The sequence below is a fragment of the Morus notabilis genome, unplaced genomic scaffold, assembly GCF_000414095.1.
Source record: "Morus notabilis unplaced genomic scaffold, ASM41409v2 Scaffold337, whole genome shotgun sequence".
Classification (NCBI taxonomy): Eukaryota; Viridiplantae; Streptophyta; class Magnoliopsida; order Rosales; family Moraceae; genus Morus; species Morus notabilis.
The window spans coordinates 731,816-744,431 of NW_010359286.1; the positions used below are offsets into that span (position 1 = coordinate 731,816).

General features: G+C 34.2%; 2 protein-coding genes across 2 annotated transcripts; both read left to right on the top strand.

Moving 5' to 3' along the window:
- Window positions 1-5,410: 5,410 nt before the first annotated feature.
- LOC21406521 (probable amino acid permease 7) lies at window positions 5,411-9,705 on the top strand. The gene is made up of 7 exons (XM_010094086.2): window positions 5,411-5,826; window positions 6,762-6,998; window positions 7,297-7,390; window positions 7,734-7,948; window positions 8,057-8,190; window positions 8,484-8,711; window positions 8,994-9,705. Exons 1-7 carry the CDS (start codon window positions 5,748-5,750, stop codon window positions 9,393-9,395), a joined length of 1,389 nt encoding a protein of 462 aa, XP_010092388.1. The 5' UTR covers window positions 5,411-5,747; the 3' UTR covers window positions 9,396-9,705.
- A 1,548-nt stretch (window positions 9,706-11,253) lies between these two features.
- Window positions 11,254-12,520, top strand: LOC21406522 (transcription factor MYB80). Its single transcript, XM_010094087.2, has 3 exons — window positions 11,254-11,426; window positions 11,544-11,673; window positions 11,789-12,520. Exons 1-3 carry the CDS (start codon window positions 11,294-11,296, stop codon window positions 12,501-12,503), a joined length of 978 nt encoding a protein of 325 aa, XP_010092389.1. The 5' UTR covers window positions 11,254-11,293; the 3' UTR covers window positions 12,504-12,520.
- Window positions 12,521-12,616: the final 96 nt, after the last annotated feature.

Consider the following 12,616-nt stretch of genomic DNA (forward strand, 5'->3'; position numbering starts at 1 on the left):
AGTGATTGAGAAGAGGGAGAGAAAATGAGAGAAAGAGAGGGAGAGAGTGAGGGTCACGAAAGAAAGAGAGAAAAATGAAAGAAAGAAAGAAGAAAAAGAAATATAAAGAAAGAATAAGTGTTAACAGATAGTTAAAAGAAAATGGTGGAAGTACGTATTCTCACATACTTTCAGGGTGAAATTATAAATACTAAAAATAATTTAAAATTTCTTGATTTATTAAGAAAATTAAATTAAGCACACTAATAATTCACAATTAACATAATTAAACATGTTAAATTCTTCAGATCGTTACACTAACATAAAGTCTCATCGCAACTCGAATTGAAAACTCAAATGGGTAAACTGAACGAGGCCTAAGAAACCACACGATAAGGGACAAAAATCTCAATAAACGACATGAAACTAAAATACCACTACATCCTCAAAAACGACAATAAGATGATTTGTCGAAAAACGATCTCAATTGATAAAATGACGACGATTAGAAAATGACACTAATATAAATAATCATAACAACAATGACCTAAAAAAATGAAAAACAAAACGTCAATAATGTAAACAAATTACAAAGATAATATATATTATATTGTCTGGATAAATTTTGAGATTATCCCTTTTATTTTTTTAATCAGAGACATCCTTCATCCTTGGTTTTTTTTCCCCCATAATCACATAAATCACCCTGACGTCATATTTAACAAAAATTATCTATGCAAAAACACATCATAAATCTTAATAAATGAAATGATAGTTACTAATTAGTAGAGAGAAATTCCGAAGATAATAACTTTGATCTTAAATTTTTTGAGCATTTGAGAGTAATTTATTTCTTTTAAATTTTTTTATACTAAACAATGTTGTTGTACTTAAAACCAAATTAAGTATCAAACCCACCGTTTCTTTTATATAGGGCAAATAAGGTTTTTTGCTTTTTTTTTTCTAGTCCGTTTTAATTAAATCTACTTGAGGAATATATTTTCTGTGATTACAAGAATACATTGGGTTGATAATGTTTGATTAGAAAAATATAAACAGTAATCTTTAAAGCACAAGAGAGATTTATATCAATATCCCTTATCCCTAAAATATCTAAGTGACAAAAAAAAAAAAAAAAAAAAAAAAAAAAAAAAAAAAAAAAAAAGAAAAGGAAAAACCGACATTAGGATTAATGTGATTAAAAACTCGATAAACGATGATAGACAAAGAAACGATATTGAACAAAATAAAACGACAAATAAATGACATGAAAAAACGAAAATAACCTTTAAAAAAAATGCCACGATGAAGATCTGAACAAAAGACATCAATCAAAATAAAAACGGCCATGAATCTATCTCATTGCACTTCCATGATTCTGAACAAGAAAACGAAATTTACAAATGTAACAATCTCAGTAAAAAAGATAATTTTTTTTTTACTTATAAAAGGAAACTATTTTTAAATTAGTAAATTTAACATATTAAGGAAAGTTGACATTTTATATATAATTACCTTAGTTTCGATTTATATATAACAATTTTCAAACAAAAAAAATCTCGTTTAGGAAGATTTTTTTTTGGGTTTGAGTAAGTTAGTAATGTGTAATTCATATGTATATTCATCAATCAATAAATAAGGAAAGCCGTTATTTTCCAAAAACGTAATACGCATGTTCAAATTTCGGCATGTTTTCTATGTTTCACTCACGTATTGACCCCTAACTCATAAAACCATTATTTCCTCCCAAAAAGAGAGGGAAAACAAAAAAACAAAAAAAACAAAAAACGTGCATGCAAATAATGCAATTACGTGGTACCAACCAAAAAAGAAAAAACGACAGCCAATAAATACCAATTCTTTCCGTTTTTTTGTCTAAGCCAAGCCCCCCCCCCCCCAGCCCAAAAAAAAAAAAAAAAAAAAAAAGAAAAGAAACGACAGCCAATATATACCAATTTATTTCTTTCCGTATTTTTTACCCCCCAGCCCAAAAAGAAAAAAAAAAAAAAAAAAAAAAAGAAACGACAGCCAATATATACCAATTTATTTCTTTCCGTATTTTTTTTTCCTTTTTTAGGCCAGGAACACCAAATATCAACAGTCTATTTTTTCACGAAATTAATTAAGAGAGAAAGAGAGAAATAGGCCAAGATTTGAAATTAATTAAAATTAATAGGTCAATAGTTTACATAAGTTAATAAATAGGCTAAATTACTATTTCGTCCATAACTTGTCTGGTTATGAACTATAACTTGACAAATTATTCCCGATTTTTGTCCATAACTTATCTGGTTATGAACCATAACTTAACAAGTTTGTCCATAATTTATCTGGTTATGAACCATAACTTAACAAATTATGACCTATTAATTTCTATAACTAAAAATTGATTTATATACTTTTTTAAACTTTTCATATTGTCCTATTTCTTACTATTTTCTATTAATTAATTATTCTTTTAGGCCAAGAACCAAATGTCAACAGGTTTTTTTCCTTGTTTTTTACTAATTCAATTTGTTTTTTTTTTTTTTTTTTTGGCTTGTAACCCCATGTCAACAATCTCATGTTTCACGAAATCTCTCTCTCTTTTATAACTTTTGACCTTTTTTTGTGGTGAAGAGTGGGCCAAGAGAGACGTACTCAAGTTGTATACAGTTGGAAATCTCTCTCTCTCCCCTTAAACTCTCATTAAAAGTTGCGACACGTGGAGAATTTCATTCCTTTAAACGTGCAACTATTTAAGTTGTTAATTTTACTTATTTAAATTTAATTACAGTATAAAATTCTTAAAAAAATTTTATGTTAAATTTTTTTATTACAATAAAAATTTTCACATAAAATTATATTTTAATTTAAATTAAAATTTTAAATTAACGAACTAAACACGTCTTTATTAATTTAACTTTTAGAAGACCTTTGATCTTTGAGTTTTAGCCATTACGTCCCTGACAAGATTTGGCTCTTCCATCCTAAGTTGTTTTCTTGTTAGTTTAGTCCCTGAGCTTTTATAAAAATTGCAATCACTCCCACCGTGAGCCAGAGTTGAATTTTAAAAATACCGAAACTATTTCAGGAACTAAAGGGCTTGTTCTTTTATAAGTATTTTTTAGTTAAGTTTTTGAGTTGAGTTTGAGTTGAATTTGAGTTATAACTTGAGTTTAAGTTGTAACTTGAGTTTGCGTTTAGTTGTGTATACTTGAGTTATTGTTTGAGTTAAGAATTTTTTGAGTTTGTGTTTGTTTGTGATAAAACTTGAGTTGTGAATAGTGAATATCTTTTTTTCTCCTCCTACAATTTTATTCAATTCTTTTACAATACGAACATAGCCAAAAATGGCAGCGGGTGAACTGCTATCTGAATGCAATCTAGAAGAGAAATCACTGGAAACAGTTTAAGTTTTTTTTCCAAAAACTACAAAAAAGGGGTCCAACATACTAGTGCCCGATGAACTATAGAGGTTGAAAGCACATGAAAAAATCACCAGAAATGCCAACGTAGGTTCACGGAGATGCCATCTAGAAGAACATGTTGGTTTTTTTTCAGAAACTAACAAAAAAGGGTTCCAAAATACAAGTGATCCGATGAAATCTAGAGGCGGAAATCACCAAAAAATTTAACTACAAATGTTTTTTTTTTTTTTTGCCAGCAGAAGAACATGTGAATTCACCAATACTAGTGCTCGGATTTGGATCTAGAAACCACCACAAATATTTTCCATAAACTGAACATAAGGTTTTGGAAAAAACTTACCGAATTCAAGCCTATGGAGGAGGAGATGTGGTTCCCTTGGAGATTCCCCAAATGCGAGGAAGGGATAGCAAGTCTGAGGTACCGGCGACGACAGAGGTAAGGGAAGTAGGATTGACGTCTCGGCTGGACAGTTTTACGGGGTGCACCATAGCCTCTACATCAAAGGAGGAGGTTTACCCACCTAGGTCGCCGCACCAACGTTGTCCCAACAAATTTCCCCATTTTGAAGGGGTAACAGTAGACGACAATGGTAGAGGAAGGGGGTCACGGTACATGTGGAAGGGGGGTCGATAGTGTCTGCGGCGGATTCGAAATCCGGAGATTGGGGAAAAATAGGGCAATGGATTGAGGGCTTCAGAAATCGATGAACGTTGGAGGAGCAGACCCGTTGGGTCATTCGATTTCGAATCAAGGATACAGGAGAACCACGTGAATTTACAATGTAGAAAAGCTGAAGAAAGCAACAAAGCTTGCAACGGGAAGTGCAGGAATCTGCACTGTAGAAGTGCAGAGAAATAACTCAAGTGGCAAGGGGAAGGTGAACTCAAAAACTGGGTATTTACTCGAAAAAAATTTTGAGTTCCATTTCGAGTTTTGCACAACCGAACTACAACTTGGGCTTTATTTCTTAACTCGAGTGGGCTTTCTCAAGTAAACTGGTAAACCGAACAACCCCACCGTGAGCCAGAGTTGAATTTTAAAAGTACCGAAACTATTTCAGGAACTAAAATCATTACCAAAGAATAGTGGTTTATTGACAAAAGTCCCAAAGTATGAAAAGTTTAGAGGAGGCACATGAATTGTTTGACCTGAAATTATGTAAATACATTAGCAATTAGTGTTAACTACTTTAATTTTCTTGTCAATTTGATGACTAAATTACCAAAAATAATAGTGTCAAATCATGAGAAGTCAGTGGACACAAGTGCTAAACCCAAGTTAAATATAAGGGCCCCTTGATTTTTTTGACTCTTGATGACTTACCTTTAAATTTTTAATTTTGACATTTTCTCATTTTAAGTTTCAAAACCGCTGCAATGCACTCCAATTTTACTATTTTTGGATCGAATTTTGGCCTAATTTGGAGATTTGAGTTATACGTGTTGGGGTTTAAATTGAGATTTATATATTTTTTTTATTACAGGCTCGTTTAATTTACTGATTTAAATTTTTAATTCGAGTTGAGATGTAACTTTATATGAAAGTTTTTTGTTGCAACAAAAATGTTATATGTGACTGTTTCAATTAGCTTTTTACTATAACAAAACTCGAATCGGTAAAATGAACGAGACCTACATGTGTGCTTTTAGATCCTAAATAGTTTTCAATAACTAGTTTTTATGGATTCTAATCTAGTATAAGCAAACTTAGGAAAACCAATAATCTGATGAGCGTGTTGCGGCAACATTCGAGGAAAAGGTCTATGATCCGTTAGTAAAATGGTAACAATTTTACAAGTTGCGAGAGAGGGTAAAATATTAAAATTAAAGAATCAGGGGTAAATTGTCAAAATCCTAAGAATTTGAGGGCAAATTGTCAAATTCTTAAGAATTAGAGGGCAAAAGTGCTAAAAAGGTAAAACGTAATGATGTGTACTTTGAACCCCAAACTAATACAACTGAAAAAAAAAAAAAAAAAAAAAAAAAAAAAAAAAAAAAAAAAAAATGTCAAGACCCAATGTCAAGACCTTTCTTCAAACAACACTTGCACTAGTTCATCCAATCTATCTACAAATCTATGAATGATATATAGATATATAGATAGATATTTCCAGAACAAAGTTCCAATCCATCAGAAACACGTAAACTGGCCGGTTTCTGTTGTTGTTCTTTGTCGTTATCCCACATTCCATTCCATTCCATTTTTCCAACTATAAATTCGAGCTCTTTTTTCGTTTTTCATTTTTTTTTTGAAGAAGTGAATGTTACATTTTATTCTTCATTCACAGAAAAGCAGTTTTATATTATAAAGTGTTGTTTGGTTCAGCTTTTAGAAAACAGAAATCTCAGAAAGGAGCCATGGGAGATATAAGAGCTAATCATCAGAAAACTCCATTATTGGACAAACAATTCCCAGAACTTCCTCTCTCTAGAACTGGTATGAATGTTCTCCCATTGCCTGATATTCAATTTCTTTTTTACTTCCATTTTTCTTCTTATTTTTTTTATTTTTTTATTTTTTACTTTTTTCGTTTCCAGAATCCACATTTCATTGATATTTAGCATCTGGGATTTTTTTTCCTTTTCTTTTTTTTGCGTTATAATTTTGATGTATTATGATTTTCTCAAGAAAATATGCATTACAAACGTCATTGTTTTGCGCCTGATAATCTATCTACATCATCTAAGACTCTAAGTTCCCCTGTTTCATTTTTTTTTTCTTTAATGTTTTCAGAAGTTCCCATTACATGAAAATATGAAATTTAGCATCTGGGGGTTTTTTTTTTTTTTTTTTTGTCCTTATAAATTTGATGTGTAAGAAAATATGCAATACTAACGTTATTGTTTTGCCTCATAATCTACATCATCTAAGTCACCCCATTTCATTTTTTTTTTAATTTTAAGCTGTATATAAATACACTTTTTTTGAAAGATTTTCTTTTTTTGTTTGAGAGATAATTGAGACAGCCCTTAAACTTCATTAATTAGAAATCTTGTCTCAAACTTAAAATGCCTGGTTTTAATATTTTTTTTTTTCCAAAATGGTTTAAGCTTTATTTTTTTATCATACATGTTGTTTTTCTTTTGAATTTTGGGACTTTTATGCTTTAGGATTGTAAGATCCTTTTCTTCATCTTTTTCTTTCTTAATAATGTTTGTTTATTCAGAAAAAAGGAAAACAAAAATTCCTTAGAATGATTTAATCATGTATTGGACTATAGAGAAATATAAAACACTTATTTTTCCAAGAACGGTTTAATCTTTTTTTTTTTTTTTTTTAGTTTGTAATGCAAAACACTAGTTTCCTAATCTTTTTTTTTTCTTAATTAAATAAGTTTCATGTTTTGATGAATATTTTGTTGAATTGTGCAGGGAATGTATGGACAGCAGTGGCACATATCATAACAGGAGTGATAGGATCAGGAGTACTTTCACTCTCATGGTGTATGGCTCAGTTGGGCTGGATTGCAGGCCCCGTGGCAATGCTTTCCTTCGCCATCACTACTCTTTTCTCGGCTTTTCTCCTCTGCAACTGCTACCGCTCCCCTGACCCCGAAACCGGGCCTTTTCGGAATCGCTCCTACATTGAAGCTGTTGATATGAATTTAGGTAACCAATCATGTGTCTGCTCTTTTTAAAAACGCACATGACTACCGATACTTCGTAGCTATGAAGTGTTAGATTTTTATCAGGTTCCGTTAAATTTGCATATTTTTCTCTTTCTTGTTCTGCTATGATTATGTACTAATAGAGAATCCGTACACCATATAAGTTCATATAGGAATATATCACCAATTTGTGGTTATTGGGAGTTTGGACTTTATGAGTCTCTTGTTTCTTTGTTTTCCCTTTTCATTTCTGGTGGAAAAATTATTTAATACCTTAGGCTATGGCATGTGAATTTCAGGAAAAAAGAAAGCCTTAGCATGTGGCCTTCTTCTGCAATTGAGCTTGTACGGGTTCGGTATTGCTTATACCGTCACTTCTGGTATTAGTATGAGGTATGCTTTTATATTCTTTTAAGTATTTTCCACCCTCAGTTCGGCTTGAAGAACACGATAATATAAAGAAAACATGCAAGAATAGTTGTTCTGTGGCTGTCTTATAATAAATGTATAGAAAATGTACAATTTGATTTGTGGAGGATAGTTGTGGAATGACTAGTATTAATCAAAGTGCATGTTAATTTGGTGTTAGGTTTATTATGCATTGATGGTCTGTTTGTTCTTTGTTTTTATTTCATTCGTAATTCCGAGGACTCCTTGTTCTCTTCTAGTATACTGGTTTTAATTTTGGCCAAAAAAAAAAAAAAAAAGGCTCCTAAAAATTATTCTATGGCTACAGAGCAATTCAGGAAACAAACTGCTATCACAAAGAAGGCCGCGAAGCGACATGTGTATATGGAGACTCTTATTACATTCTGCTATTTGGAGTTGCTCAGATTATACTCTCCCAAATACCGAATTTTCATAACATACAATGGCTTTCTGTTGTTGCTGCAATCATGTCTTTCACTTATGCACTCGTTGGATTGGGACTTGCAGCCGTGAAAGTTATAGGTACGCTATTATTCGAGTATATGCTAGAATGTTCTTCTTATAACCGAAATCTGCAGTGAACTGATCAAATCATTCTAATATTATGTGTTTCTTGTCATTGCAATGAAGGTACCGGTTATGCACAGGGCAGCATAAGCGGAATTCCAACTCCAAATGCAGGTCAGAAAGTATGGTTGGTATCTCAAGCGCTTGGAGACATTGCATTTTCCTATCCGTTCTCCTTGATTCTCTTTGAGATTCAGGTATGACACTTCCAAACCAGATAAGAAAACAGCAATTCATTGGCCTTCTTTATCGTATGCTATTAGTAGGATTAGGATTTATTCTTTTATATATGTATATATATATATGGTATGGGACCTATGGCTCCCCCTTTCATTAAGAAGAAATCGAACTACCACTTGAGCTAGCACACACTCGCGCACCCAACCACTTGAGCTAGCCTTAAGTGGCAATTAGGATGTTATCTGTTTAATTATTTTATTACATGTTATTCTCGTTGTACAAAGGATGACAGTATTTGCAAAATTTGAAGGATACTTTGGAGGCACCACCATCAGAAAGCGAGACTATGAAGAAGGCGTCTGCAATATCTATCACCATTACAACTTTCTTCTACCTTTTCTGTGGAGGTTTTGGATATGCGGCCTTTGGAGATGCCACTCCAGGGAACCTCATGACCGCATTTGGGTCGTATGAGCCTTATTGGCTCGTTGACTTGGCCAATGTTTGCATTGTGCTTCATCTTGTCGGAGGTTATCAGGTACTAATTACTACAAGATCAGTACAACTTTACCATAATTTTTCATTAGCCAAAATTTTCAATTCTCAAATATAAGCTTGTAATAGGAACAAAGCCAAATTTTCCAGTAACCTAAAAAGTGGAAGGGAAATAGGAATCCTAGTCCTATTGAAGCTCGAGGAAAACATAAATAAAAGATTCCAAATGATGGAGATCATAATATTACCGAGTTTGTTTGTAATTTCAATTTAGAGAATGGCTCATGAATAAATATTTTGCTTTTGCAAATGTTTCGGTTGGCAGATATACAGTCAACCGCTGTTTGCGGGCGTAGAAAAATGGTTGTCTGAGTGTCTCCCCTACAGCGGATTTGTAAACAACAACTACGAGCTAAAGATCCCGCCATTGGGGACCTTCAGATTGAATCCCCTCAGGCTGTGTTTCCGAACAGCTTATGTTGTGTCAACAACAGCAATTGCAATGGCCTTCCCTTACTTCAACCAAATTCTTGGGGTGTTAGGGGGCATGAATTTTTGGCCTTTGACCATATATTTCCCGATCGAGATGTACTTGAAGCAGACGAATGTCCAATCATGGACACCAAAGTGGGTGATGCTTCGGATTCTCAGCGGCATTTTCCTGCTTGTCACAGTGTTCGCCTTGATCGGTTCCATCCAAGGACTTGTTAGTGCAAAGCTAAGTTGAGAAGGGACATTTTTATTCCCTTTAGAAGCAGAGAGGGAGTCATTTTGATATTTCCATGATAAATGATCCCACCCTGCATTTATAATATGAATAAAGCTTTGCTAGAATTCTTCTTTTTTTTTTTTACACAATGAAAATTGGGTAATTATAATTGCCTAGTTGAGCTTGATTTTCATTTAGATGTACTAAGTATATGTAAGTAGCATTGTAGCAATCCTCGGGAGAGACTTGTTTTGTTTTTCTATCTCCTGGAGTACAAATTTTATGGCTGGTTGTATCTTAATGGAAATGATGACATTGTTTAATTCTACCCTTTTTTTTCAATAGGAGAATGATATAAATATATATATATATATATATTTATATATATGCTCCTTGCTGACAATAATCCAATGTGGTCAAAAGGCAAGGAATGACTTGGGAATAGCCAAAACCTGAAAACCATTTTGGATGCTCATGGTAAGATGATTAATCATGGGAAATTCTGATTTAAAGGGGGGAAAAAATCAAAACCAACTAGTGTTGATTTAGGTGGAGTGTTGATAGTTAGTTTTTTTTTTTTTTTTTTTTTTTTTTTAAATGTGTTCGTATAAATATGTATGCGTACAAATGATGTGTGTGTGTCCATATTATATGCGGAAGGCTCTAAAGTCTAGAGGACCAGTCCCTCAAGTGATACTTAACCATTTAAATGAAATAGAAATTAATCTGCTGGTGGTGGAGACATAGCTTAGTGATACCACACCCGACTCCATAAAGTACAGAGTTCAAATCTTTCAACTCTCAAATTTAAAGGGGAAAAAAAAGGGACTTTATAACTAGTGTTAAGACATAGAATTTATCTTATATATTAGAACAAATTTATCCCAGAACAACATATGTAGATAAAACCATGAAGGTCGTAGCAAAAAAACAATATAGAATTGGTCTTAAGTATCACTACTAATAGAAGGTCGACCTCACTTATGAAGATCCACCTTATATTAGTCATGGTGCTTAGCACCACAGGTAGAAAACAATATAGAATTGGTCTTAAGTATCACTACTAATAGAAGGTCGACCTTACTTATGAAGATCCACCTTATATTAGTCATGGTGCTTAGCACCACAGGTACTCTATTAACATTATTTGAAAAGAGTGCCTCAACTTGGACACAACTTTGATGATAATTGGTCGTGCACTTGTAACACAATTTTTAAATGGCGTAAGCTATATTTTTATATGGATGCAGCCATGATGGTCAATTGGTCATAGCAAGCAAACAACAAAATGTAGCACCATGACAAAATGGCAATTCAATTAGTAGCACTGACAAAGGGATAAAAGAAAAATTGTTTATTAAAAAGGGGCAACAATGAGAATAATAGTGAGATTAGACATGCGTGTAACCCGCACGGGCAACAACCAAACCTTAACTTTTGCAACTCAAAAACCATCAGTGCTGCCACTCCTTATTCCTTAAGGTAGTTCAATACAAACCAAATATGCACACACAAAACTAAGGTCAATAAGAGAGAGAGAGAGAGAGAGAGAGAGAGAGAGAGAGTTGACCAAGCATCTTGTGGGTGAGCTAACTGCTTATTAATCACACGCTCTACAGCGTTGAATTCTTTAATAAAATCATGCACCTTTGATGCCCCCTTTTCTCTATATGCATCCGTACACACTTTGCCACTCACTCCTTTTATAAGAATTGCTCACAAGACAAAAGGAAAAACTACCTCAAAACAACAAATTTCTCATCTCTTTTTATTTACTTTCTTATAACACAAAGGAGAGATTAACAAAAGTATCCTTTAATGGACCCTTTAGTTTAGACCTTAGCTTTCTTTTCTTTGCTTTTCTTTTTTGCTCTAGTTATTAGTATTGGTTTTTATTAAAACGAGCGATTAGATAGATGGGTCGGATTCCTTGTTGCGAGAAGGACAATGTGAAGAGAGGACAATGGACGCCAGAAGAGGATAACAAGCTCTCTTCTTATATTGCGCAGCACGGCACTCGCAATTGGCGCCTCATCCCTAAGAATGCCGGTATTTTTTTTTCTTTTTCCTTTTCATTTGCTTTTTCCCTTAATGTAATGTAACATGTGCTTGTAATGAAGATTAGAATTGATCTTCCTTATTTCCTTCGTTTATACACAAACAAAGGTCTTCAAAGATGCGGGAAGAGTTGCAGGCTTCGTTGGACTAACTACCTACGGCCGGACCTCAAGCACGGTCAGTTCTCCGACGCAGAAGAGCAAACCATTGTCAAGCTTCACTCCATTGTTGGCAACAGGTGCACTACTTTTGGTTCCTGGTTCAGTCACCTCCATTATTCACATGGATTGGATTTTGTATTTTCTTGCCTCTATTTGAGTAGTTTTAACCAATATTCTTAATGAATGTCACAGATGGTCCATAATTGCAGCCCAGCTGCCCGGCCGCACGGACAATGACGTGAAGAACCATTGGAATACTAAGCTGAAAAAGAAGCTCTCGGGCATGGGAATTGATCCTGTTACTCACAAACCGTTTTCACATCTCATGGCAGAGATTGCAACCACGCTGGAACCCCCCCAGGTGGCTCACCTTGCAGAGGCAGCACTCGGCTGCTTCAAAGACGAAATGCTCCATCTCCTCACCAAACGTCGGGTAGACTTTCAGCTGCAGCAATCTAACGCGGCAATAGGGAACGCTGCAGCCACTTACATCAATGGTAAGCAGGAAGAGCATGACGATGACACAATAGAGAAGATCAAACTCGGTCTGTCGAGGGCAATTCAAGAGCCTGATGTGTTGCTGCCCATGAACAAACTTTGGGACTCTGCCGGACCCACATTTTCAAATCTTTCCGGCAACTGTAGTGCTTTCTCCTTTCCTGTTTCTGGATTTCAGTACGAGCCATTGACTTTTAGCAACGAACGGGATGGATCACCATGGAACCAGAGTATGTGTACCGGAAGCACGTGCACGGTAGGAGATCGACAAGGCCGCTTGCCAGAGAAAGAAGAAAACGGAGGGGAGTCCCGGGCTGGGAAAGAGATTAGAAACGAGCCTATCGTATTCAACTCGGATAGTGACTTGTGGGATTTACCTTCGGATGAACTAATGCATCCAATAGTCTAACAGAAATTTATTTATACGAAAAAGGAGAGATCATAGGCAAGGATTACTTCCACCTAGGAAAATAAACTAGCAGTGATAAACTTGAAAGTGTAAATAAAGCTCATTTCTATGAA

What these genes read in the sequence shown, in the direction of transcription:
- LOC21406522 (XM_010094087.2), top strand. Translation starts at nt 11,294, where the DNA reads ATGGGTCGGATTCCTTGTTGCGAGAAGGACAATGTGAAGAGAGGACAA. An exon ending in CCTCATCCCTAAGAATGCCG is followed by an intron (nt 11,427 to 11,543) that starts GTATTTTTTTTT and finishes ACACAAACAAAG; the next exon opens with GTCTTCAAAGATGCGGGAAG. An exon ending in CACTCCATTGTTGGCAACAG is followed by an intron (nt 11,674 to 11,788) that starts GTGCACTACTTT and finishes TGAATGTCACAG; the next exon opens with ATGGTCCATAATTGCAGCCC.
- LOC21406521 (XM_010094086.2), top strand. Translation starts at nt 5,748, where the DNA reads ATGGGAGATATAAGAGCTAATCATCAGAAAACTCCATTATTGGACAAA. An exon ending in ACTTCTGGTATTAGTATGAG is followed by an intron (nt 7,391 to 7,733) that starts GTATGCTTTTAT and finishes CTATGGCTACAG; the next exon opens with AGCAATTCAGGAAACAAACT. An exon ending in ATCTTGTCGGAGGTTATCAG is followed by an intron (nt 8,712 to 8,993) that starts GTACTAATTACT and finishes TTCGGTTGGCAG; the next exon opens with ATATACAGTCAACCGCTGTT.